This window comes from Meles meles, chromosome 2 (genome assembly GCF_922984935.1).
Source record: "Meles meles chromosome 2, mMelMel3.1 paternal haplotype, whole genome shotgun sequence".
In the NCBI taxonomy this organism is placed as follows: Eukaryota; Metazoa; Chordata; class Mammalia; order Carnivora; family Mustelidae; genus Meles; species Meles meles.
Window position 1 is genome coordinate 130,456,459 of NC_060067.1, and position 27,951 is coordinate 130,484,409.

The window sequence follows — 27,951 nt, forward strand, 5'->3', positions numbered from 1 at the left end:
ATGGAAACACCACAGATCAGAAACTTGAATCTATATAGCGCACACAGATTGATGATGCTTGTCTGGCTTAACTCATTAAGTTGTCCTAAGAAGTAATTTTCAAATGGAAAGTTTTGTTATTATTCAGAGAGCCTAAGAAAGATTTTTCGAAGAGGCCCCAAGGTAAGAAAGGGTGTTAACTATTAGCCTGAGTCAGCACCAAATCTAATGTGGAAAACCATGAAGTACTCAGCCAGAGGCAATGACATCACAGAGTCTACCAGGCCCCTAGTATACGTTAATAATTGAACACTAAAAACAGGAAGAGAAGGCTAGAAACATATACCGTCTGTGTGCATTTAAAACACTGTAATGTATGTCTTCAACCTGCAGAAAAACAAAATGAGGAAACACATTTTCATTAAATTTTAAATGAGAAGAATTCTATTTCAATTATTTAGTAAAAATCAATACTCAAATATTGTCCAGGCCAAGTCTTTTGCTACGATGCAATTGTTGTCCACCAGGAGCAAGTTTGCCCCTCAGGGGACATTTAACTATGTTTAGTGACATTTTTAATTGTCCCAACTAGGGAGTGCTATTGACATCTAGTGGGTAGAAGCCAGGGATGCTGCTACATATTCTACCAATGCAAAAGACAGCACATCACAATGAAGAATTTTCTGGCCCAAAATACCAATACTGCCTGCTGCAGTGTGTGGTAGAGGCACTCTATGTTCACTCCTGGGTTTTCCACCAATATACCTATACAAGATTCTTATTCCAGATTCACTGTCTTGGCTTAAAATAAAAAAGAAATGATATTCTTTTTTTTTTAAAAGAAGAAGTCTAAAATTGTTCCTTCAGATAAATAACTATTTTAGCAAAATGTAACATAGTCTCAGGGAAATGAGAAGTTATTTTGAAGTTTTGCATGGATAATTTGAGATTAAATATACAATGCATGTATATTTTGTTGAAGACTACTTCCTGGCAATTGGCCTACTGATTGTATATGTCTGCAATAATCAGCTCAGGCAAAATGTTCAAAGCTAACAAAATAACCTCAGGATTACTTTGAAAACTCAGTATCAAGAGCTAAACTTTATGCTGGACAATTCTCAAAGCAAGTTCCTCCGCTTTACAGTTCAGAAGTTGCCTATGGGTTCCCCTTCAGATAGTACCCTTGATATGTCCCTCAGAATCCTTTTAGGAAACACTATTTCTAAATTAAATAAAAGGGGCGCCTGGGTGGCTCCGTGGGTTATAGCCTCTGCCTTCGGCTCAGGTCATGATCCCAGGGTCTTGGGATCGAGCCCCACATCAGGCTCTCTGCTCAGCAGGGAGCCTGCTTCCCTTCCTCTCTCTCTACCCGCCTCTCTGCCTACTGGTGATCTCTGTCTGTCAAATAAAAAAATAAAATAAAATAAAATAAATAAAAAATTATTAACCACTTAAAACATTTCAAGTATTATTACAAAGAATAAGCACTTAATAAATACTTAATGAGAATTAAATGAGTGTTCAAATTCAGTTAACCATAAACATTTCTACTAAAATAACAATGTCTTCATTAAATAAATCTACTGACATACAAAGGACTTGTGAAGTCCAATACCTTTTTTTTCCTTTTGTGGTATTAATTACCTCTACAGGAAAAAAGAAAAGTAATGTTAATATAAACTTTGAGCCACGATTTAGAAATAAGCTTCTTTTTATTCCTTTTTTTTAAAGATTATTTATTTATTTATTTATTTATTTATTTATTTGACAGACAGAGATCACAAGTAGGCAGAGAAGCAGGCAGAGAGAGAGGGGGAAGCAGGCTCCCTGCTGAGCAGAGAGCCCAATGCAGGGCTTGCAGGGCTCGATCCCAGGACCGTGAGATCATGACCTGAGCTGAAAGCAGAGGCTTTAACCCATTGAGCCACCCAGGCACCCCTGGAAATAGGCTTCTTATGTTGAAGTCGATGATATAGAGATATGTAATTTAAATAGATTCTACATGTAGAGTGATTAGGAGGCATTAACCTCACAAGACAATTTCTCCCGGCAAGGTGCTGTACAGTTGTTTTAAAAATAAATTATTACACACTGCAAAATAAGAATGATAGAGCCTGGTTAAAATAAAAAGCATTGCATGGAAATGTTCTTTACATTTGCATGCTTTTTTTCTCTGCTGATTAAAGTCATCATCATATTAAGGACTGACATTCAGTAATCACCTATTATGTACTAGAACCAGACGTTCAGTTTGCACAGGGCTGGACATCACTGCCACCTTGCTGAATAGATATTTTCCCCCAGAAAACCAAAGCTCAGCCAAGAGCAGGCACCTACACAACTAACAATTTGAATCAGACTATGATTCAAACCCAGGAAGGCTTTCCTCCACAACCAATGACCTATCGTGGTCTCCACTTGTAGTAAAACTCACGAGCTCAAGAAAATTTAAGATTTGTTTTTTATTCCTTTGTATTTATTCTTTGCACAATATCCTATCATTTCAGTGCCTAAACTCAGATCACAAAAGATTGCTATAGCTACATTTTAATTCTTGCCTTATAGTTAATTCCACAATGGCATTTTGCCCCGTGTACGTCTGTTCTTTTCCCAGTCCCAAGTCACTGAGGGAAAAAAAATTTTTGTTGTTGTTTGTAATGTATCTCTTGGTTTCTTTCTAGTAGTGTGACTTTGATCAGCTCAGACATTTGTCAGTTCACACACACCGTCATTTGTAGACTGTTGCCGGACATAGAAAAAAAGATGTTTAGAGTCAACAAGAAGAGCTTGTATGTTCTCTGTCTGAAACTTTTGCTCACTGCTCAGCTTTGTCTGTGTTCACGCTGTGGTGTGTGTGTCCGCTGTGGCTGGGCGGGGGGCTGGGTAGTGGGGGGGTGTAAAGAAGGATACTAAGACTTTCAGAGAAGGAGGGTGGGAGGAGAGATTCTGAGAAACAGAAAGGAAGAAAGAAAAGAAAAGGGAATGGAAAGAGAGGGAGAGGAAATTAGAGAGGAAGGAGGGAGGACTGCTTTGTAGCTGCTAAGATTGCAGACAGAAATAGCACACAACCACCGTGAGCTGTGTGCGACTCAGAAACCAAGACCAAATTGTACTCACTTTTATTAATCAGTTGCTCACAAAGAAGGAAATGACATCTGGTCCTGTCTTCTTCTACATCTTAATTTTGGGTAGATACTGTAAGTATGCTCACTACTTAATTTTATATACCTTAATAATATTGTATGAACTAATCACAATTACAAATGTTTATTACTTACATTTTATGCTTTTAATATAAAACTGGTTTTTTCTGATAAAATTGTGATCTTACTTCAGAATTATTCTTAACTCATTTCTGGTATTTATATTGGAAACCGGAATATATTGGCAGAGGCAGTGATTAAACAAGATTAACATGACATACAAACCTATGCTTCATAACAACCAATTTGTTTAAACAACAATTATTTTATAAACAATTTGATACTATTTAAAGAGAAGTAGTCTTTAAAGAGATTGTGTTCAAGTAAGATGCCCATGTGAAATGTCTGGTAAAGTCTACATTTATTCTGGTTTATGTGTAGTTTTAATCCTTCATGGTCCCAGTCTTTGTGACTTGATATCACAGGTGTGCCTTCTCACTGAGAAATGCATTCATAAAACTCCTTTTCTATTTAAAAAAGATCTCTCACTTTTCCTTGAAAGAAGAGCAGAGAAAAGCACAAAGCAATGAAAAGCACAGACCAGGAGCCCAAATGGGCATTTTTTGCTATAATGACAATTCTTGCTCTTTGTGTGCCATAGTTTATTTTTCAGAAAAAAAAATGTAAATCGAGAGAGTCATTTTGCATTCAACTTTACTTAAATGATATTATGTAAGTAGAAATAAAATGTTTATATTTCCTAGATAATAACTGATGAGAAAGCCAAAGCATATCAAGAAGGAAAACTTTCTGTGGCTCTGTAATACCTTCTGATGCTGGGAGTGATTAAGCTTTAACAAATTTAGAATTCACATGCATATTTACATCCCTCGATCTCTTAAAAGTTTGCAGAAGTCTGTTTTCACTAAGATAGTCTATTGACAATGCCTCCAAGTAAATTTCCCTCCGAACTCTCCCAGTTCTGATGCCATGTCCTGCATCAAAGTGATTTTTCTTTTTTCCTCTCCTCCCTTGACCTCCAGTATGCTTTACTTTAATGGTCAAATGGGAGAGACAGCTTCAAAACGAAGGCAACAATTCAGAATCCTGAAGAAACATTCTAGCTCCTAGCTTTTTCTGCCTCTAATCTTGGTAACTATGGTTTCATTTTTCATTCAGTTTTATTAAGAAATAATTGACATACATCACTGGAGAAGTTTAAGTCAAAAAGAATGATAGTTTGATTTATATATATTGTGAAATGATTACACAACAGGCTCAGCTAACATCCGTCTTCTTACATAGATACAATATAAAGGAAAAGAGAAAAGAATAAATGGGAAAAAATTGTTTCCTTGTGATCAGAACTCAGGATTTACTTTCTTGACACCTGTCCTGTACATCAATCACACTGAAGTGGTGACTGTCATCATCTTGTTGGACATGACATCCTTAGCACTTACTTCTCTTGTAGCTGGAAGCCTGTATCTTTTGACCACCTTCCTTCACTTCTGCCAGCCTCTATCCCACCCCCATTATTTCTGGTAACCACAAGTGTTATCTTTTTTTTCCATGAATTTATTTTGAGACTTTCCTTTTTTTTTTTAAGGTTCCACATATAAGTGAGATCATACAGTATTTGTCTTTCACTGTCTGCCTTATTTCACTAAGCATAATGCCTTCAAGGTCCCTCCATATGTCATAAATACTAGAATTTTCTCGTTTTTATCACTGAATAATATCCCATAGTGTTTGTGTATACACACACACACACACACACACACACACACACACACGTATATGTATATATACTTGTATATATGCCCCTACTTCTTTATTCCCTCAACCATGGATGGACATGTGTAGGCTGTTTCCATGTCTTGGCTATTGTAAATAATGCTGCTATGAACATGGGGTGCATATTAACAAGTGCATCATATTAACAAGTTAGGGTTTTCATTACCTTTAGATATATTTCCAGAAGCGCAGTTGCTGGATCATGTAATAATTCTATTCTTAATTTTTTGAGGATACTTCCATAGTGGCTATGCCAGTTTGCAATTCCACCAACAGCGTTCAGGGATTCCCTTTTCTCCACATCCATGCCAGCTTTCTTATCTCTTGTCCTTTTAATGACAGCCATTCCAAAAAGTATGAAGTGGTATCTCATTGTGGTTTTGATTCACATTTTCCTAGCATAGGACTAGTGATGTTGAGCATCTTTTCATGTACCTATTGGCCCTGCATATGTCTTCTTTGGAGAAATATCTATTCAGGTCCTTTGCCCATTTTTTAATTGGGTCATTTGGCCTTTTGCTATTGAGCTATGTGAGTTCTTATTATGTTTTAGATATTAAGCCCGGGTCAGATATATAATTTGCAAATCTTTTTCCCATTCTGGATATTTTCTTCTCATTTTGTTGATGGTTCTCTTTGCTGTGCAGAAGCTTGTTAGTTTGGTGTAGTTCCACTTGTTTCTCTTTTATTGTGTTGTTTGTGCTTCAGGTGCCATACCCAAAAAATCATTGCCAAAATCCATACCCAAGAGCTTTGTTTCTATGTTTTCTCCTAGAAGTTTCATGGTTTCAGTTCCTACATTTAAGACCCATTACTCATTTTCTTAAGTAGAGGACCAAAAGCCAAATTGCAAGCCATCACTAAAAATTGAATGTTTCTCATTGCAATCCAAGCATTTAAGCTACTAGAGTTATTAATATTTGTAGCCAAAACACTCATAAATCAACATTTTACTGTTTCCTATTCCATTTCAATGAAATAGGTTAAATAAGCCAAAGGAATACTTCCAAGTTAAGCATTCTAATATGGAAAATGGAACTCTAATATGAGGAATTCAAGGATATGTAAAAGGTGCTCAGGGCAGGTTGAAAAGCAACTTTAGCTAATGTGTTACTAGCCAATTCAGCTGAGTAAAAGAAAGTTCCCTGTTTACATATTCTCTTTTGTTAAAAAAAATTACTTTCATGAACAGAAAATAAAAAGTAAATGATAATGTTCCAACTTTTTAAAATTTAATTTATCTTGTTATTTAAAAAAAATTTTTTTGACATCGTAGTATGAGTAAATACTTAAAGGGTCCAAGTTCTCATCCTTCCACACCATCTGCAAAAGATGAAGGTACAAACATCTGATGCAGAGTTTGGCAAGCAGGATTCCTGGCTATAGGGTACCAAAGGAGTGGGGAGGGTAGAAGGGCATTTGGCAGGAACCTCCAATTAACAACCCACACCCATAAATCACTTCCTACTTTATCTCACCATTCAGCTCCACCAAGAGAGGATTTTCTATGCCCAAAGCAAAAGATGTCAACAACTATGTAGGGACAAAATCTTAAATCTCTGTAACTACCATATGGTGGTTATTGTTTGCTTGTGTTTGTGTGTTTGTTTTTTAATCCACTCTACTATTGCCTGAGAAAGGCTATGGGATCTCCTAGAAGACTGCTGGCCCAAGGTGCTTCGCAGCACCCCCATGTATTGGTCCTAAGTTTTTCAGCAATGACTTACCCTCGCAAGCCTTAGTTTGTAAAATTGCAATAAAATTTTTCACCCTACCCACACCCCAGAGCCCTTATGTTTGCTTCTTTATTACATAAATTACCTCCTTGAATCCTTAGAACAACTCTATTATGTAGATAAAATGAAGCACACAACAAAGGCAAGACCCAAGGACATTCAGTACCTTGTCACAAGATTCAGGCTCATAAATAATAACAAGACTTGAGATTTGAATGCTTTTAAAGCCCGTACTCTTTCCACTAGACCATGAACACTCTGAGAGATCGTGTATGTAAAGACAATAGCAATTATTACTTATCTTTTCAACCAAAAATACTTATTGAATGCCAGTTACCTTAATAAGCATGAGACTTAAGGGTGACTACAGCATGATCCCTGCTCTGAAGGGGAGAATGAAGAAGACAGAAAGTTAATCTAGGATTACCAGTGAGACAAGGGCAAAAACCTAGGTGTACACAGGTTGGGGCAACATTAAGATTTAGAAAAGGTTGGGGCACCTGGGTGGCTCAGTGGGTTAAGCCTCTGCCTTCAGCTCAGGTCATGATCCCAGGGTCCTGGGATCGAGCCCCGCATCAGACTTCTGCTCGGCAGGGAGTCTGCTTCCCCCTCTCTCTCTGCCTGGCTCTCTGCCTACTTGTGATCTCTCTCTCTGTGTCAAATAAATAAATAAAATCTTTAAAAAAATTAAGAGGCCCTGATGAAAAATTTAAAAAAAAAAAAGATTTAGAAAAGGTTTTCTTTCACCCTTGAGCATTTCTAATTCTCCAAAAATTCCTCTGTCTGTAGTCTGGTTAGCTATATTGTGCCGGTGTTGATTTATTAGTTTTGATAATGTACTGTGGTTATGTAATATTTTACCATTAGGGGAAGTTGGGTAAAGAGTACATAGGACCTCTCTGTGCTATTTTTGCAACTTCTTGTGAGTCCATAATATTTCAAAATTAAGAGTTAAAAAACAATCCCCAAGAAGAATTGTATCTGAAATGCTTATCAGCAAATGCTTTACTTATTACCTAAATAGTATCATTAAACAAAAACAATCATTTTACTTAATACTTCAGAGAGACAGGGAACCAGTGAGGAAATAGGAAACAGAAGAAGCCCAAACATAAACTCGATCCACTTCAGTGTTTGCCAAGAACTGATCAAGCTGGGAAAGTCCTCACTTTTAGATTCCAAATGGATATTCACAAGACCATCTGGGCTTCTTCTTAGGTCTTACAACAGGTATATCTTGCAGCAATTTTTCTCTAACCATTAAGAAGGAGAAAGGAAGAGGTTTTCCCAGAACAGACCATCAGGATATGAAAAAAGAGAATACTGACCTATTTACCCACCTCCAAAAGATAAGAGAATAAACTCTCCAATATACAGACAACAGAATTATCTATTATTCCACTCAATATTTTTGAAGGTTGCTAATACTTTTGTATTGTTCTTTCTTTGAGTTTGGAATCATATTTTTAAATTTTAAATAGAAAATTAACAAGTCTGTGCAAATACATCATCATCATCTGCATAAAGGGAAACAAAGTACTGCATTTGTGAACTAAATAGTTTTCCGAACATAATTTCACACATTAGGACAAACTTGTTAAACTGAAATGTGCTTGGAATTGGGTGTTCTACTTGGGTTTTTTTTTTAATTTTTTGTTTTGTCTGAAAAATTATAAACATTTATACCATTTTGATTTCAAGCACTATGATTGTGATTATAATTGTAGTTGTTATATTTGTCATTTATTGAGAGGTTTCCATGGACCATGAACTATGTACTAAGTGCTTTATAAACATTATCTGATTTTATGCCCATAAAACCCCAAAGAAATATTCTCATTTTGCAAAAGAGGAAACAGAAAATGAGAAATACTGAGTAGCACGCCTGGGATCATTCCCTAGTAATTGTTGCAAAAGAGATTTCATTCCAAGCCTATCTCCTTGAAAAGCCTGTGTTGGTAAAACATGATTTGGTTCTAATATTTTCTAATACTATGATATGTTAGAATTAAAATAGTCCTTAAAAGATTGTCTGATCTATTGGGGAGGGTATGTGTTATGGTGAGTGCTGTGACGTGTGTAAACCTGGTGATTCACAGACCTGTACCCCTGGAGCTAATAATACATTATATGTTTATTAAAATTTTTTTTAATTATTTCAAAAAAAGATTGTCTGATCTTACTCACTGGCCTTGAGACAAGTTAGCTATATCTCCATGTTAGAGATTAAACAATAAAGAAATATTGACCAGTCCAAAGTCACAAAACTGGTATATCCAAACAAAAACAAAGTTTGCACATTGGGGAGTGTATGTACTATGGGGAGTGCTGTGAAGTGTGTTAATCTGGCAATTCACAGACCTGTACCCCTTGGGCTAATAATACATTATATGTTAATTAAAAATTTAAAAAAAGGAAAAAAAACAAAGTTCACACAACCTGGGGTAAGGTCTTTCCCATCCCAGGGAAGCTCAAGAAACCCATGCCCAGTATTTATGGATCTCCTCCTATGAGCTGGTTCCATCTGCTCTACAGATTATCTGACAGTGTACACCAACAGAAGAACTAGGATACACATGTAAGTAATTTGAATGTATAGAAAATTAAATGCAACCTGTATTGACCCCAGGATTTTGCTTAGAAGTCACTTTTATTTTCAGAACTTGACACAGAACTATACACATAAAAGTAACAATAAATATTTACTCAATTCCTAAGTTGGCCTACCTCTCCGTCCTCCTGGATATATTCTCCCCTCCTTAACCCCACAACTCCAGCAACTCTATTTCTTGTCCTGCACATAGGGATCAGGTACTTTCTTATCCTCTTCAATTTTATATTTTCACCCATTACTCTGATCAGAACAACCAAAAGCTTTTCCCTTCTTTGGAGATAAATAGGACAACAAGTCATCGATATTTTAAATTTGGCTTTTATTGTCTATCACAGTAATGCCAAAAGCCAAGTTAAGAAGAAAAAAAAAATAGTATCAAGTGATATCTCCTGTTACTCATGTTAGAAATTGATATTTTCTGGGAGGCACCTGGCTGGCTCATTGAGTTAAGCATCTGACTCTTGATTTCAGCTCAGGTCACGATCTCAGGGTTGTGAGATCAAGCCTCATGTGAGGCTCCACGCTGGTCGTTGAGCCTGCTTATTTAGGATTCTCGCTCCTGCTCTTTTTTCCACTTCCCCAAGACTCCCCTCCCCCATGCACACATTCTCTCAGAAGAAGAAAGAAACAGTTGTATTTTATAGTAATTTGGCTGTTTGATTTTTTTTTTTTGCTAAGTTGATTCATTTTATAATTATTTCAGTATTACCTAAATTAACTAGAGTCACCTTATTTCTTAAATCTTCCATAATAACAAATATACCTTTTTTTAAGTAATCAGTACTCTAAAAAAAAAACCCTCTGAGAATTAGTCTTTGTGAGGACTCTTGGGGATTTTGCACCTGCTGCTGTATAACATGTGGATTCCTTGCTTCTGGCAACTGTCCCAGCTCCTCTCTCCACTCTTTGTCTCCATCATTCCTCCTCAATTTCCCCTCAATATTGTCCCTGGAACTCAAGTTCTCCTTCCGTAGTGAAGAACAACACAGTTCTCTGGCCTCAGCTCCTGTCTCCAAACTCAACTCCAGGTCCATCTCTAGTCAAGGCGCTCAGTTGAACCAAATGCCACTCATATGATTAGCTACAAAAAAGGACAGCAGATAATCTTATATGTCCTTTAGTAGTAAGATTCACCCTTCTTAAAAGGCAGCTAAGAGTTAAAATATTTATTTTGCTTTTATTGGAGAATTGAATATGCATTTGAACTGAGAGGTTGTACAATTGCATGAGCTAATTCATTAAAACATCTAATTATGTTGCTGTCCCTTAAACATCGTTTCTCTTAACTAATAATTTAGAGAAAAATACTTTTTTCTGTTTCCACCATCTGAGTCTCCAGTGAATTGCTATCTAGTTAGTTTCATCTTATATTTCTCAAATACTTTTTTAATTGAAGTTTCATAAAATTAGGCTTTCGAGTTCAAGAGAAAATCAAAGTTTATAGAGTAGCAAGTTCTCATTCTTTTTTTTTTAAAGACTTTATTTATTTATCTGACAGAGATCACACGTAGGCAGGAGGCAGGCAGAGAGAGGGGGGAAGCAGGCTCCCCGCTAAGCAGAGAGCCTGATGTGGAGCTCGATCCCAGGACCCTGAGATCATGACCTGAGCGGAAGGCAGAGGCTTAACCCACTGAGCCACCCAGGTGCCCTGCAAGTACTCATTCTTTACATAAAAAGACACTGAGGTCATATAGCTGTGTTCCCTTTTGTTGTCCATTGTATTATTCTTTACTCACTCTTACCATATGGTTTCACTTACTTGTGGAGCATAAAGAGTAATACGGAGGACATTGGGAGATGGAGAGGAGAAGTGAATTGGGGGAAATTGGAGGGGGAGACAAACCATGAGAGACTGTGGACTCTGACAAACAAACTGAGGGTTTTGGAGGTGAGGGGGCTGGGGGGGCTGGGTGAACCAGGTGATGGGTATTAAGGAGGGCACATATTGCATGGAGCACTGAGTGTGGTGCATAAATAATGAATTTCATAACAATGAAAAGAAATAAAATGAAAAAATAAAAAATAAATTTAAAAAAATGGGCCTCCAAATTTCATATGTAGGACAAGAAGGGCAGGAGATATGAGAGGTGTAGAACATCTTCTTAAAGTAGAGAGAAACTACACTGAGGTTATTAAAATAAATTACTTATCCACCAAAATCCTAGCCTCCAAGATTAAGACTTTGCCAATACACTGAGCTTAGTATAATCATTATTCACTTACCTGCCTAGAGATAAAGCTCTTAAATCATTCTCACAACCAGGCAGAGAATGGGCAGGGAGAGAAGGGCCTGATCACATCTCTCCAAGTCCATGCCTACAGTCAGACACTAAGGAACTTCAATGACAGTGGCTTTTATCAATCTCAGAGTAGATTAAGAGCCAGCGGATGCTTTCATTATCTGTATTCCCTCTCCAGTCCATGCTCCCATGCTCTTCTTCAGACAACTAAATTGTTTTTAAAGATTTATTTACTTATTTTGGAGAGAGCGAGAGAGCAAAAGCATGGGAAAGGGCAGAGGGAGAGGAAGAGAAACAGACTCCCACTGAGAGTGGAGGTCCACTCAGGGTTTGATCTCCAACCTGAGATCATGACCTGAAACCATGAGTCAGACATTTAACCAACTGAGTCATCTAGCACCCCACAACTAAATTGTCTTCAAAGATACAGCCCCAGGGCACCTGGGTGGCTCAGTGGGTTAAGTCTCTGCCTTCAGCTCAGGTCATGATCTCAGGGTCCTGGGATCGAGCTCCACATAGGGCTCTCTTCTTAGCGGGGAGCCTGCTTCCCCCCCCACCCCGCCTACTTGTGATCTCTGTTTGTCAAATAAATAAATAAAATCTTAAGAAAAAAGATACAGCCCCTTCCATTGTATGCCCTGTAGATACTGAATCTGACCCTTGGAGCCGTCCCTCTAAGATGGGGGAATCAGAGGATTGCTATGCAGGTGTCCACCGAAGCTGTGGTGGGAGAAACTTTGTCAACTCCTCAGGAGTAATTTATAAACTGTTAGAATCTTCCAGACATTTCTAGTTTCCAGACAGATGCTTTCTTTTCTCTAGGTACACCCAAATAACTTGGACATCAAATACCTATAATACCTATAAACTTAGCCTCTTCCATCCCCTCTCCCCCCACAAAAAAGAATACAGTGACTTCTGACTTCTATCTTTCTGCCTCTTCTGAGGTGCCAGAGAAGGCAGATACAGTCGAGACCATGTTCATGTTGAATAGAGTCACCCTAAACTGCTTTTTTTCATCGCTCACCCCACCTCAGCACACACAATTTCCTGAGATGGAACAACATGTTTTCCGACTTCAGGGAGATTGAAAGGACACTTAGAGAAGCAATGCGAGGCATCTTCACTGTTGTGTTAGGCTACCCAAAGGCATTAGCAATATATGATTTGGTAGCAAATAAGTCCCACACTGGTAGTAAGCTACCTGCTACCATGCCAGTCTGATTTCCTCTTTATCCTGTGGGGTGAGATGGTCTTTGCACTGAGATGATGTGGGTATGTGAAAATTGAATGCGTCTCCCTGGCCTTTCCTACTTCCTTCAGGCTTTGATCCTGCTGTGTGTTCACTTTCTCCTCCGTTTCATCTCTCTCACCTACAGTCAGCTTCATGCCAACTGGAATCAGCAGCATTTCCTTGCCTGGGCTCCAAGAGGCCCAGATATTGCTTTCCTATTCCAATCTACCACTTCCTCTTCCCCCCCTCACCACCACCTGATTTCTTCTTTTTCATCTCTATTCCTCAGCCGCACCATACTTCTTGACCTAACACACACCAAGAGAAGTTCCCGCCTCTCCGTCCCCAGTCTTGCAACCAATTCTTATTTCTGCCTACCTCTAATCCTTAAGATCCCCTCCTCATGAGTTAGGAGGTTCATAGAGGATAGTTTCCTATTAAACACACTTTCTGCAGGTAAAATATGCCCCCATTTTGCAGTTACCTGCTCTCAGGGACTTTACGGCTAACATTTGCCGCCTTCAGTAAGACGGTTCCAACATCTAATCCTCACAGCGTAAGGGAGCCATCACCCTGCGGGTTCTTCTAGGTGTAGCCGTTCAAACAAATAAATCTTACTTTATAGATTTGAAATTGAAATGTTAGCAAAACGTGCTGTTGGACACAAAGTGACAAGTTTTGAACAAAATTTATAAATGTACGTGCCTGGATCTCCTGAGAGACATCTTATAAGCTACCGCACAAAGCTGTTTTGAAAGCTGGTATCCAGGTTTCATGACGCAGGTGTAAATTAATGAAAATAACTGATTACATTCTCAGGTGCATCAGGCACCAGCTTCTGAGAGCACAGATGGTCCTGCCATGACATACAACCAGAGAACCTCTGGTCCTTGTCTTTCCTCTCCAGCCTCTTCTCTCCTCCAGCTCACCCTCGGCCTTCTGACATTTTAATAGGCTTTTCTCAGAGCGGGCTAGAAATATTTGACTCATTTTCAATGGTCTAGAAGATATGCCATTTTTACTTTCCTAGTTGTGGCTGATTTGTTGGAAACTGCAAAACTGCTTCGTGGTTTATAAATGTTTCTACTTTCTCACCCATTTCCAGCTTAGACAAGAAGACGTCATCATTCATGCTTTCTGTTAGATTCTCTTAACCTCCACTTAACCTCCCTGTGTTCAAATCAAGCGAGGTGACTAGTTTAGCTAAGTTAAATTTAGATTTTTATTTCTCCCCTTCTGCCTGTAGCCCTCGCCCTTGATCTTGAAAGCTCCCTGGAAAGAAGGATTGTTTTTGTTTGTTGAAATTCAGTAACTTTTCTCAGCAACTGAGCACTCATCCCCAGAGCTGACCTGAAATAATATAGCAAATCATTTGTCCATCAAATCCATTTTAATGGGAAAAAAATCTATACAAATCTTTTTGTAGTTCTGCTGGCTCTTGGCATCTTTTTCAAAGTTTCTATGTTGGTAATATATAGCAGGTTCAATATTATTCTCATGGTCCATTATAGTCATTACCTGGGAGGAGTTGCACAAAGAAATTAAATAGACTTATTCTCTTCCCTCTAGGAGTTCACAATCTATGACAGCTTTAATGTCTGTCTTATAAGATGGATCCGAATAGGCACAGGCTAGAATTATTAACTTAAAGATGTGAAGAGATAGGTTAAGACCAAACATTTTGTCATGATTAAATCCCCTTGACATTTTTGCCTTTGGTACAGCTCTAGTGAATACCTGAATAGATAACTAAGGAATGAATGTGGTACTGATCAAGAAAAATGGAATTTAACAAAGCAGTGTGTCATGAAGGAGTCCAAGGAAGAATGATGCTACGTCGCATGGAATAAAAATAAGGGGTGTTTGCAGACCGAGAGTAAGTGCTGAGAGAGAAGAGAATTCAGTGAAATCTCCCAGCAGTCCATGATGGAGAGGCAGCAGAAGGAACAAGCTGAGGCAGAATGTGTTAGTGATGGTGTTAGTGTAACCTTTATAAAGCTATGATATGTGATCCAGTCTCGGAATGGGTTCACATTTAATGAAGCTCATATAGAACAAGGGCATTCACCTTTACTCATGCCTCTGAAAAGATGTAAAGAATCATCCACCATATATGGTCTACACGAGTCTTATTGAAGTAGCATGCAATCTCTTCTCCAGATTTCTCTTCCTCCAGATTTCTCTCTTTGATGCAAGACCGTGTGGACCCCTCCTGCCTCCTTTGCCCCATCACTCAGCCCTCACTCCTCAGGCACTCCTGAGACAACACGCTCCTCTGCCACATGGTCTCTTTGCACACAAAATCCATGTTCTATTCTGACCACTTTTTTCAGGAAAATTCATCTCTCAGTATTGGGGGCTTTTTTTGCCCCTCAGGAAGTAGAGGGTAAGGGAGAAGTTCAGAGAAGAAGGTTAAAAGGCAATGCCAACATTATTGGTCATGAAATTTAAGGATTCAGGAGATGGTGTAAAGTATTACACACATATAGACACACACGCAAACACACAGAGTAATCGCTTTGCCCCACCATTAATATTAAGTATATCAAAACCAGATGGGGGTATAAGATACAAATTTTCATTTTTAAGGCACAAATCTCAGATGTGCAAAGTTGAAATTTTGTTTCCATGACTAAACTCAGAGCTCATGACTCCCACAAAAAAAAAAAAAAAAGATAGACATTTAAATTTGCTAATTCAAAGCAGTTTCATTTAAGAATTGGAAACTTTATCTTTAAAGTACAATCTTAATCTCTTAAGAGTTGTTACCCAGTCCACCCACGCATTTCCCCCTCTGCCCAGTAGCAGGTGGGTTCAGAGGAAGCTTCTGAAACATGGAAGTGGAGGGCAGGTGGAGGGATGAACATCTGCAGCAACTTTGCCAGCTCCATGTGAGGTTTGGCTCCTCTGTCGGGTGTTAGCACTAGCACTCGCCAAAGCGTTCAAACACTTCCATATTCTCCAGCTGGCAGGGCCGGATGGATAATCCACACGCTCCTCTCCTGGCAATAACGCCTCTCTCCATTGACCGTCTGCTCATAGTCAACCTTCTCCGGAGAGCACAGGAAACCCTCAAATGGCCTTCACCTGCCAGAAGCCCAGGGAGATTCGGGGCTGACTCAGCCCCTGTTTTTAGCTTACCTCGCCACCACAGCTCCCCAGCCCCCTCGTATCACATAAGGCATGTGGCTTCTGCTAGAGACATGCCCTTTCCTTGTGCTGCAAGATGCTCACATCTTGTTCCCACCAAGTTCAAGAAAACAGTTTTGAGAGTATCACACATGCTTACCCACCTCTATAGGTTGGGGAAACATTCAGTTCTCTGAGTCCTTCAGTATTTGGTCTTGACTGTCAAAACCAAGATGGTAGCATTCAAAGAAATGAATAAAAAGGAAAAATATGCTCTCTCAAGTATCTGACTTTTGCAGTTGAAAAGCATGACTTTTAAGCTTTGGAACTCAGGCAAGAATTTGACTATTCCAGAAAGGCCCTTCTGGGCTCTACCTTTTTTTTTTTTTTTTTAATATTTTATTTATTTGACAGAGAGAAATTACAACTAGGCAGAGAGGCAGGCAGAGAGAGAGGAGAAAGCAGGCTCCCTGCAGAGCAGAGAGCCCGATGTGGGGCTCGATCCCAGGACCCCGGGATTATGACCTGAGCCGAAGGCAGAGGCTTTAACCCACTGAGCCACCCAGGCACCCCTGGGCTCTACCTTCTTTGAGCAATAAAGTACAGTCCAACTGCCTTGTATTAGTGGCAGAAGGTAAAAAATGCATAACTAAGAAAGAAGAATATTTGGATATGTGATAAAAGCATGCAGCATTTGATAAGCAGGAATTATATACACAAAACCATAGCAATTTGAAAAACTAATTACAATGCCATATTTTAGTAAAATAGGAAATCTTTGAGAATTTGCAAAATATTTTATGTCACATATTTACCTAGATTTCCCAATAATGGTAAGTTGATAAAGTGAATATACATGTTTATTCTCACTTTTGAGCAAATTCTAAAGGAAAATCAGATTATTCACAATTTAAATAATGGCAAATAGTGTTATTCTCTTTATCAAAGGAATATCTTCATTTGGCGTTTGGTTTTTTGTTTTTTTTGTAAGTCACATGAAAATGTACCTATTCTATCTGGATTCTAACCCAAATATTATGACTACATCCTACATTCTTGCTGGTACCATTTCTTCCCATCCTTTCATTCTGTTGTCCAAACCAGTTCCTCTTATTATACTTACACCTATCTTTTGCATAATTTTTATTTTTAATCTCTTTGCCCTACATTTTACTATATGTTTTCTTTTCCTATTGTTCTAATGAACACTGATCATAATGTGTTTTTTTTTATTTTATTTATTTATTTATTTGACAGAGATCACAAGTAGGCAGAGAGTCAGGCAGAGAGAGAGAGAGGGAAGCGTCTCCCTGCTGAGCAGAGAGCACCATGCGGGGCTGGATCCCAACACTGAGATCAGGACCTGAGCCGAAGGCAGAGGCTTAACCCACTGAGCCACCCAGGCACCCCACTGATCATAATATTATAGATGAAAACACCAAAATATAAAAGTATTATTTGAATTGTGAAAAATCCCAAATCATTGTGTTTACCTTTCTTCTAATAGAATGCGTGGAACAATAGAGTTTGGGCTCAACAGTAGGAAGGAACCAAGAGTAGTTTGCATGGTGCTCTCATCACCAGAAGCTGCACTATCACAAACGCTTTTCTCCAGTCGGTTCCCAGGAACCTACACTACTTTTAAACTTATTCTGGGAAAGTTGTTGCAAATGTTTAATATATATTATAATGTGCCATATTCTATGTACTTAGATACATAAAATGTGCCTGACCAAAGTTACCTTCTTCTGATTATTAACATGAATTATTTATATTACTGAAGTTGTAACTAGAGTCAGTTACATTATTGAAGTTCTGGTTGAAGATGAACACTTGAAGGTATTGTCTAATTAAATCCTCACATGAATCCTGGAGGATAAATGTGTGCTCATCTCTCCATATGAGGGACGGGTGTGTGCATACGTGGGACTGACGCAGATTGAGGAATTCGCTAAGATCACTGGCTCCTAAGTGCTTAATTTAGAACTTGAACTCAGGTATATCTGACATCCAGGTTTGAGTTCTTTCCACTCCTCATATAAACACTCAAATCATGAGACATAATTATTGCATCTTGTCTCTCATTTTATAAAACAAACATTTTTATCCCCAATTATAGATGAGCAAACTGATCAAGCAAGTTGAACTCAGTTCAGATCCACCACTGACTGTTTCCTGGGGAAAAGGAGAAGTCACTGGCAGGCACAGATAGAGTGTGGGCAAGGCCACAGAGGCAGGAAAGGGTATGGCATATGCAGGAAATGATGAGAAGTTGGGATGGTTTAAGAATAGTGCAGAAGCAAATGCTTGCAGATAAAGTTACAGACGATCATTAGAACCAGATTATAAAGTCTTTGTAAGCCGCTCTCAAGAATGGACTCTGGACTCTAGTACATAAGAGATTGTAGCAGAAGTTAGGCACAGAATGCTATAAAGAGATGGATTGTTGTGGAAGTTACTCTGGCAACTTACCAAAAATGACCTAGAATGTGAAACACTGAAAACAATCCCTAAAAGAAGTGTCCACTGCACTCGAGTCACTAGAGAGGCAGAAGCTATGACCAAGTCAAGTCTGCTGCTGGTTTTTACATTGCTTTCATAGAACCTTAATATATTTTTAATTTATTTTGTCCCTGACTTGTACCTATAAAATACATAAAATATGTGTAGACTATAAGACAAAGTTTTTGTCTACTAGAAAAAAACTACTACCCTGATTATGATATGACTGGCTTTTTTGACATTGCACTCCACAAATATCCAATAATTATCCCTACTTCTAGCTCCCAAAAAAGTCTTTTGATCCACTCTGTGCCTGTATTTACATGTTTCCTATTTTTCTTGTGTTATTTTCTCACTGTTTTATTTAATAGCATAAAGCTTTGGATCCAAATTAAAATAAGGCAAAAGACAAAACACAATAGAAAACATTGTAACAAACACACATGCAATAATGGACAATGTGTTTATTTGAATCCAATGGAAGGTGCTATCTAGAAGTACAATCTCTACTCCTTAATGAATAAGTAACTTTGCCACACAAAGCTGTTACTAAGAAAGTGTCAGTAAACAAACTTAAGGGATTTTACTCAGAACTCACAATACACAGTAACCTCACAGTAGTGGGAAAATAGTATAGATTTAAATAATGCAAAATATAGCATTCACAGGGCCAAGACATATCTGTAAGATACAATTTTATTCTTTGTTTTAATATGTTTGTATTTTAATGAGTAACACTACACATGATAAGTTTGAAGCACAAGGGTACAATTCACTATTTTATTTCTTGGAGTTTCCTTGATGAAGGTCACAGTAAGAATGGCGTGAAATGGTGCTGAAAGTTTAGGGCTTGTTACTGATCAGGCATCAGAGATGTCCTCAACCCTCAGCACATTTCTAGTCTCCCTAAAAACTGCATATCCATGGTCATGCTATTTAGAAAAGTAGCTTGCCCAGAACCTTTTCAAAATAAGAGTATATTTTATTATTCCTGCAAGCATTGAACTAAAGGAGATGGAGTGGATTGGCCAGTTAGCTCAGTTGGTTAGAACGTGGTGCTAAAAGGGATACACAGCTGAAAATGAGCTTCTTTTGCAGATATTGTAAACATTATATAAAAACTATTGCTAACAGCTTCTGTGACTAGGAATGTTATAATCGCTAGTCACAGAAAACTAAAAAATAGTTTCTATATATTTATGAAAAAACAAGAGATTCACTTTCAGCTAGACAAGTCTTCCCACTGGATAAATTGCTCTCTGGTATAAATTAAATGCATATTTGGAAACTACATTAACTCTTGAAAATGACATAGTCAGAAAACCCCATACATTCTGGAGCTGGACTATCTGTGTACTACATAGGGTTTACAGTGGTCAGCTGAAGGAATGCCACACATAGAGAACACACAAAGTTTTCGTTACGGTTTTCCTAAGAGTTAAGTTCCATGCCAATTTGTCAATCTAGGAAAACTTAGTTTTTGGATTTTTGTTCACTTGATTAATACAGATGTATATTCTAGATTCAAAATTTAAAATTCAACCTCTCTTTAGGATTTTTACCATCATTTGGTGACAGACTACAGCTGTAATAAATACAGTATTATCCCACCACTAGCTATACCAAAGAGCTAGCGAATTTCAAATATTTCTCCTTGCAGCTCTTTCTTCCCTTAATTTTCTGTTCCTTTCATCCTTTCTTCCCCTTGCCTACACACACACACACACACACACACACACACACACACCCCAGTCTAGTTGTTCCACAGAGAGAAATTGTGGTCCCTATAGTTGCTATGAGTCTGGTAAAAGCGGTAATGTCCTTTGAAGAAACAAAGATCTGGTGGCTACACAAGGATCAGGCCCGGGATGTGTTTGGGACATTTACAGAAATTGGGTAAAGCCAGAGCCTGGAAAAAGAGCCACAGACATCTTTATAGTACCACAATTTTAAAATACTATTCTCAATGTTTCAAGTACATGGACAATTATTCATTCTCCCTTTCCTTTGACTAATTTTTTTTTTAGTTCCTACAATATGCCTAGGACCAATACAAGCATCAGAAATCAATGGTATACAAAACAAAAAAGATGCCTTGCCTATGGGAATTTACATTCTAGGAATGATATTCAAGTGGTAAAAAGAGGGCCTTTGGGTGGCTCAGTGGGCTAAGCATCTGCTTTTGGCTCAGATCATGATCCTAGGGTTCTGGGACCATGTCCCCACATTGGGCTCCCTGCTCAGCGGGGGTCTGTTTTTCCCTCTGCTCCTCCACCTTGCTCATGTCCTCTCTCTCTCTCCTTTGCTCTGTGCATGTGCAGAAATAAATAAATCTTTTTTTAAAAAAAGATAAACCAATAGATAAAATGTCCCTGATAGTATAAGTGTTGTGAAGAAGAGGAAGGGGGAAAACCCAGTGTAATAAGGTAGTAACTGGCAAGGAAGGTGAAGAGACTTGAGTTAGAGTGATCCCAGTTCCTGCAAGGCAGGGATATTTATGCTGAAACCTGAGCTATGAGCAATAGTCAGGAATGACCCGGGGAAGAACAATCCAGGCATCTAGGTGGAGAGAACAGCTAACTCAAAGACTCTAAAGTAGGAACAAACAGCCCATCCAGAGGACAGTCAATATGGCTGAAATTAATTGAAGCAGGAAAAGTGTAAAGAAACCAAATCAGTAAATAGGAGTGGCTCACTCATGTAAGGTCAAAAGAGGAGGGAAAAGAGTTTGGATTTTTATCCTAAGAATAATGGGGTGACATTATCAGTTTTGAAAGAGGGTATTTTTGTGATCTGATTTCTTTTTGAAAGATCCCTCTGGGTAATATATGGAGAACAGGTTAAAAAGAAGCAGGAAGTCCAGGTGAGAGACAACTGCAGCTAAGAAAAGACAGTGGCAGACCCTATGAGGGAAAAAAGAAGCTGAGATGAGGAGACATTGGCACATTCAGGATAGCTGTGAAGAGAAAGGATCACTAAAGGGAGGTGAGGGACACAGAGAAAGAGAATCCTTTAACCCTAAAATATGAGAGAAGGCACAAGGAATTAAAAGAGTCAAAGATATGCTGAGGGAATTTTCTTTTAAAGGAAAGAAGAATATGTAGGAAAATTACCATGTAAAGTACAGATTCTCTGCTTAGTAATTCCATTCTGGAGGCATGATGCTTTCCCTCACCTGCCACAGATGAGCGTCCAACCCATTTATCGGTCTAATGAGCTAGTACAGATGACAAGTCAGCAGGCAGCCACTCAGAGGGAGCCCAGCTGGCAACAGCCATACTAGAGTATGACCAAAGAAGAGAAGATGAGTCATTTCTCACTACCTAACCTGGTGACCTGAATTAGTAACCATCTCCCAGTATAGGCTTCAGCTTAATTTGAGATGGCAGCATGGACAGAAATAGGCAGTCAGGCAGTCAACAACACAAACAGATACTCACAGAGAGCCACCTCATTAGAAACCAGTTGTGAAAGGTTTGAGGGTGGGGTGCCCTACAAAAGATTAAGGAGAGTATTAACCAATTCCTGATAGAGATCAATAAGAAAAGAAAGGTATAAACAATATCTACTTGTTATCAGGAGGTCTTAGCATCAAAGTGGGGTACATGTGACTCTTAGCATCTCGACCAATATTGTAAGTCCATAATGCTTACAATTTCATGGATCCATGATTGATTGGATGGAAGGGATTCATTAAATATATTCTCAGCACAGTTGTTCGTTACAATAGAAATAATCTGGAAACTAAAAACAATGGACTTGGAAAGAAGGTAAATTTGCACATAGTACACGTGACTTCTGTGAAAGGCAGTGAAGAACAATTTCACATCCATTAGCTTCATCTAATCATGCCAAAAAACCTGGAAGGGAGACATTATTTATACCCGCGTTCTAGAAGAGGAAACTGAGAAGTTACAAAACCTGCACAAAATTCACAATGGCGCAACTAGGAACTTCCATGAATAACTCCCCCCACCCAGCAGCAGCCACACTTAGCCTGGGCTGAGAACACGCAGTACCCATGTGGGGAGCAAGTCTTGAGGACTGCCGTTGTCTGAGGTTGTGGTAATTCTAAGGAAAGGCACAAGCAGGAAAATAATCGGATTTAAATAAGCCTCTTTGATTTTGCTAAATAATAAGTAGCTATATGGGAAAGCATTAAAATTAAGTCCATGATGGATGTTATTAATAAAATAGCTGCCATGGGAATTCTAAAAAGGAAGCAGTGGTTACTCGACACAGCCTGCAGACATGCAGTCAGTCAACAGTCAGTGGTGCCTGGAATAGCCCTGCAATGATATTCAGCGTCTTGCCTTTTATATTTCTCCCTCGGAGGTAATAGCCCCACTGCGTACCTTGAGACATCTATGTCATACCCAGTTAAGCCCTGTCCAACTCCCATGGTATATAAATATGCCTTTGAAATTGTCCTTTGGGTTAAAGATGGGAAAGAAACTACAGACTCGGAGTCATAAACACACAGATGATATGGAATGACAAATCTTATAAACAATATGTCTGGCATTTAAAGTTGTGTCTCACAACCATAATTCTCAGAAAACCTAAAGCATACATACATCTCACACACACATACACACACACATAGGGTGTCCAGGTAATTACATACAATTGTGTGTGTATGTGCTCAAAGACCAGCCAGAAGGGAGGTTAGATATTCTTCAAATAACAAACATTTTTAAGCCTGGGAACTTGACAAAGCTTTTCAGCTACAGTAAGTTTAAAAGATTAAGATAAATTTTGGAAAAATTTTAAACCTATATAAAGATGACAGAAGCAGTAAATGAACACCCCTATACCTTTCACCTGGATTCACCCATTGTTAACATTGTCTCACACTTGCTTTCTATCTCTCATCAAGCATACAAACTTACATGTTTTTCGTGCTGAATGATTTGAGAGTAAATTGCAGACATGATCCTTCTCTTCTACTAAATACTTAAGGCTGTACTCCTAAGAATTATGTTCTCTTATCCCCCAAGCAATGATTACATTCAGAAAAATCTAACACTGATAAAGTCAGACTATCTAACATAAAGTCCATATTCATATTTCAACAATAATCTTATTATGACCTTTATAGAAAAAAAAAATTTTTTTCCTAATCCAGGCTCCAATCCAGGATCACACCTTGCATTCAGCAGCCACAGCTCTGTCTTTAATCTGAAGACAATGACGTGAGTTTTGAAGAATGTTGTTCTGTAGAACATTCCTTAGTTTGGGCTTGTCTGACTCAAGGGTGTGCTTTTATAAATACCTAAAATAATAACTTTTTTTTTCAAACACACAAGACTGTTAGAGAAGCTGTCACAGAAATATACCAGAGGAAAGCTATGTGCTATGCTTGGGGGCTCATCTCCTGTTAAAATGTCTCCTCGTATTGCATCATTTTGTCTTTAAAACAGGGCTTGCAGAACTCCGTTTCCATATCTCACTTGTTCTTTTCGTTGTTCTCTGCCAATTTTCAAACAAAAACATCACACTTACCTATCCTGACTGACTTTCAAAGTCATTTCTTTTTTTTTTTATTTTAAGATTTTATTTATGCGACGGAGATAGAGAAAGAGCATGAGCAGGGTATAGGGAGAAGCGGGCTCCCCGCTGAACAGGGAGCCCGAGGCAGGGCTGTACCCTAGGAACCCAGGATATTGATCTCCTGGGATCATGACCTGAGCCGAAGGCAGATGCTTAACTGACTGAGCCACCCCAGCTCAAAGTTACTTCTGGAGCCTTAACCTAAGCCTACACTTTGCCTTCATCTGTTGGCAATGATTTTCATTTTCCTACGTTCCTTTACCTAGAGATGCACTTATAGTTCTCATGCTCCCCTCCAGGGTAGGGAGTCTACATCACTATTTTCATCAATCCCCTCTGCATCAGAAATGCATTTGAGGTGCCCCCAAGAGAAAGATCAAGCAACAATGGCTTAAACAAATAAGGGTTTATTTTTCTCACGTGAACACCATCCAGAAGTACGTGCCTGCTGACCCTGGATCAGCTCTTCGGCCATACCGTTGGAATCCTAAGCTCTTTCTTTCACTCCACCATCTTTTGTGCATTGGTTATTGTGTTAAATGATTATTTCCTAAGGCATGCCAAGATGGCTACTGTAGCACAAGACATTAAGTCCATGTTCAAAGATGACATGAAACTCCATCTTTCCCCTTTAATCAGGAAGGCAATAGATTTTCCAGGAATTCTGCCAAGAAGACTTCTACTTCTTAGATCTCATTGGTAGGAATTTGGTCACATAGCCTGCCTAACAGCCAAGGCAGCAGGGAATGCAGGAAATAGGAGTACCATTATTGCTGAGTCCTGTCATCTCATTTTCCAGTACTGAATACATTGTCACCACCAAAAAAAAAAATGGGGAGGGGGGATTCCAATATGAAAGGGAAGGGGGAAATAGATAAGGAGTAGACAACTAGAAATTCTTCTATCTCCTCCCAATCACTGTTTAACTGGATCCATTCTTTACTTCTCAATTTCATTCTATATTTCTTCTTAATTTTCTTCATTTATCTTTTCTTCCTAGTACTTCCCCTTGAAAAATGAATTTTCAAACATTTTTGTTAACATTTTATCTTCCACCCAGAATCAAATAATATTACAACAGCTGGTACTGTCTTCTCTCTCTACATGTGGGGAAACCTGAAATCCAGCATGAGAAAGTGATTTGTCCACATTTGCCCATCAATTTGGAGACATACCCAAGAATAAAACATAACTCCACTGAACATCAGAACTGATATTAAGTATCAGAATAAAAGGTGCATATTTGTCCACTTGGTTCTGTTTGCTTCCTCTTGGAACCAAAGAGGCCACTTAAATATAAAGTTCTTAGGGCGCCTGGGTGGCTCAGTGGTTTAAGCCACTGCCTTCAGCTCAGGTCATGATCTCAGGGTCCTGGGATTGAGTCCCGCATCGGGCTCTCTGCTCAGCAGGGAGCCTGCTTCCCTCTCACTCTCTCTGCCTGCCTCTCTGCCTACTTGTGATCTCTGTCAAATAAATAAATAAAATCTTAAAAAAATAAATAAATAAATAAATAAATAAATATAAAGTTCTCCACAAGAATTCATCAATTCAGTTGTTTATTTCTGGAAACTTCTCTAAGAGCAAATATCATAAGAATTGTGTTTCCCTTTTTCTTTTTAATTTTTTATTTACTCTCTAAATATGAAGAAAGGAGAAACCAGGGTAAAAAGTCATTGTCTTCATTGGAAATCATTGTGCCATATGAACCATGAGTTTGAATTTACAAAACTGCCATCTCCAACACACCTGCCAAGAAACATAGGAAAATGTCTATTTAGATGCATTATGTTCAACTTTGACCTTGTGGGGAAATATCCAGGGTAACAAAAACATAAAACACCCTGACGAAGTAGTCTCTCTTCCTTGTACTGGAAAGATTTCAAAAAGAGACAGATCACCCAGAATAGAAGTCAAAGAGGGAGTCAGTCAGAAGGGATAATTGACCTTGATCATGAAGGGTAAGATTTAGAAAAAGAAGATATATAGGGATGCTGTCATAAGCCACAAAAAGGAAGACTTAAAAATGAATGACTTTTCCAGGGGCTCACAAGCAGGTAAATATGGGGGATGAGTTGAGGCACCATGTTAAGAATACATGCTCTGAAGGGAATCAGACCTGAGTCTGCATCCGTTCTGCCACTTACCTCTTCTTCGATCCCACACAACTTATTCCTCTACGCCTTACCTTCTAAACTGTAAGGTCATGGTAATATTAGTAATTACTTCATGGGATTGTCATGAGGATAAAAAGAAGCAAGGCATATGAAGTGCTTAGCTTGTGCCTCACACAGTGCAAGTGCTCAGAAGCATGAAAGAAAGAACTGCAGATCAGAGAGAAAGAGTAAAGTAATGGTTTCTTAGGTTTAAAAAACTAAATTATGATGAGTTGGGACCTCTTTGACTATAAGGCTAAAAGTGTAATCAAAAGGAAACCACTAAAAATTTATTACCTGGACATGATATAATACAGACTGGAATCAGTTGAGACAGTAGGAATGGAAACATGGTGCTGAATGGAAGAGCTATTAAGAAATACAACTGCCCTTGATTTAGGGTCTCTATTTCTTGGCTGCTCCACTAGAGTAATCAATAAAACTGACTGCTGTCCTACCAGTGAGTAGGAATAAAATGTGCTGGTTGGATAGTCAAGACAACAGTTTTGTCATGATTTGAGAAATATGCTAGAAATGCATAAATAGACAACTCAGAAACCTTGGCTGCTCTTAGTGTTGGGAAATATGTGCATCCATTCAATAAATTCTTACTGAATACTTATTATGGCAGAGTACTAAGCCCTAAGAAATGTTTATAATAACATCTCACCCAGCTGAAAATCACTTATGCTGGAACCTCAAAATTTTTCACTCTTAAAAATCATTTAAAAAACAAAAGAAGAGGGGCGCCTGGGTGGCTCAGTGAATTAAGCCGCTGCCTTCGGCTCAGGTCATGATCTCAGGGTCCTGGGATCGAGCCCCCCATCGGGCTCTCTGCTCAGTGGGGAGCACGTTTCTCTCTCTCTCTCTGCCTGCCTCTCTGCCTGCTTGTGATCTCTCTCTCTGTCAAATAAATAAATAAAATCTTTAAAAAAAAAAAAAAGAGGAAGGAAATCTTTTTTAGGCCCTTGTTCCATCTTTTTTACGTCTTCTTCAATTTCCTTCGTAAGTGTTCTGTAGCCTCCGGTGGGAGGGGCTTCGGTCCACTGCTGGATCCTTCACACAGGAAACCACACCACGCATGCTTTGTTCCGGTTCTCCATCTCTGTCGTATCTGTTGTGGAGGCATCTGCTCCCCCACGCTGTCCAGCAGTCTGCTTCACATGGGTCAGTCTGCATCTTTCTCCTTTCCCTCATGAGACCTCTCCCAGTCAACTGGCTCATTCCTGGCAACTTCTGTCTTCTCTGGGGAGTGCTGTAAATTTCAGGATGCCCTTCCAGTCCAGTCAAGGATTTCATAAAATAAGACAGTGTAAAAAGGAGCCCTCAGGTCTCTATCCTGAAACACATCTCCATTTTATTTTACTGAAGCTAAACCATGTGGTGGGGGGTGAGAAAATTTCATAGAAGTTTGTGATCTCTTTACTCACCCAGGGCATAATTTCCTACTATTTTTTGATCTTCCCTTCCGATTATTTGGTCCCAGCCCAGGGAATGGAGGTTCCATCCAACCCATTCCCTCCTGTCTTCTGATGAATCCTTATATCTTTGGGAGACAAGAAAATCACCTCATCATATGCTAAATCTGTCAAGGTTCTACCAGAGAAAAAGAAGCAATAGGATATATACCTTTTATTTTTATATATTTCTCTCTCTTTCTATATATATATGTGTGTGTGTGTGTGTGTGTATACACATATACATACACACATACATACATAAGGTGATTTTTGTGTTCATATTATTCTCATATATATGTATATGTGTATGCATATGCATGTATAGATTGATAGATATAGAGTGATTTATTGCAATGAATTGGCTTACTCGGTTGTGGGCTCTGTCTTGTCAAGTCTGAAATCCACCAG

At 38.7% G+C, this 27,951-nt stretch overlaps 1 protein-coding gene across 2 annotated transcripts in view; it reads left to right on the forward strand.

Moving 5' to 3' along the window:
* Positions 1–3,051: 3,051 nt before the first annotated feature.
* RXFP1 (relaxin family peptide receptor 1) overlaps positions 3,052–27,951 on the forward strand; it is a 105,001-nt gene continuing 80,101 nt past the window's right edge. For both annotated transcript variants that reach the window (XM_045997180.1, XM_045997181.1), the window contains exon 1: positions 3,052–3,179. In XM_045997180.1, coding sequence (XP_045853136.1) covers positions 3,131–3,179 — 49 coding nt within the window. In that variant the 5' untranslated portion in view covers positions 3,052–3,130. The remainder of the gene's footprint in view (positions 3,180–27,951) is intronic.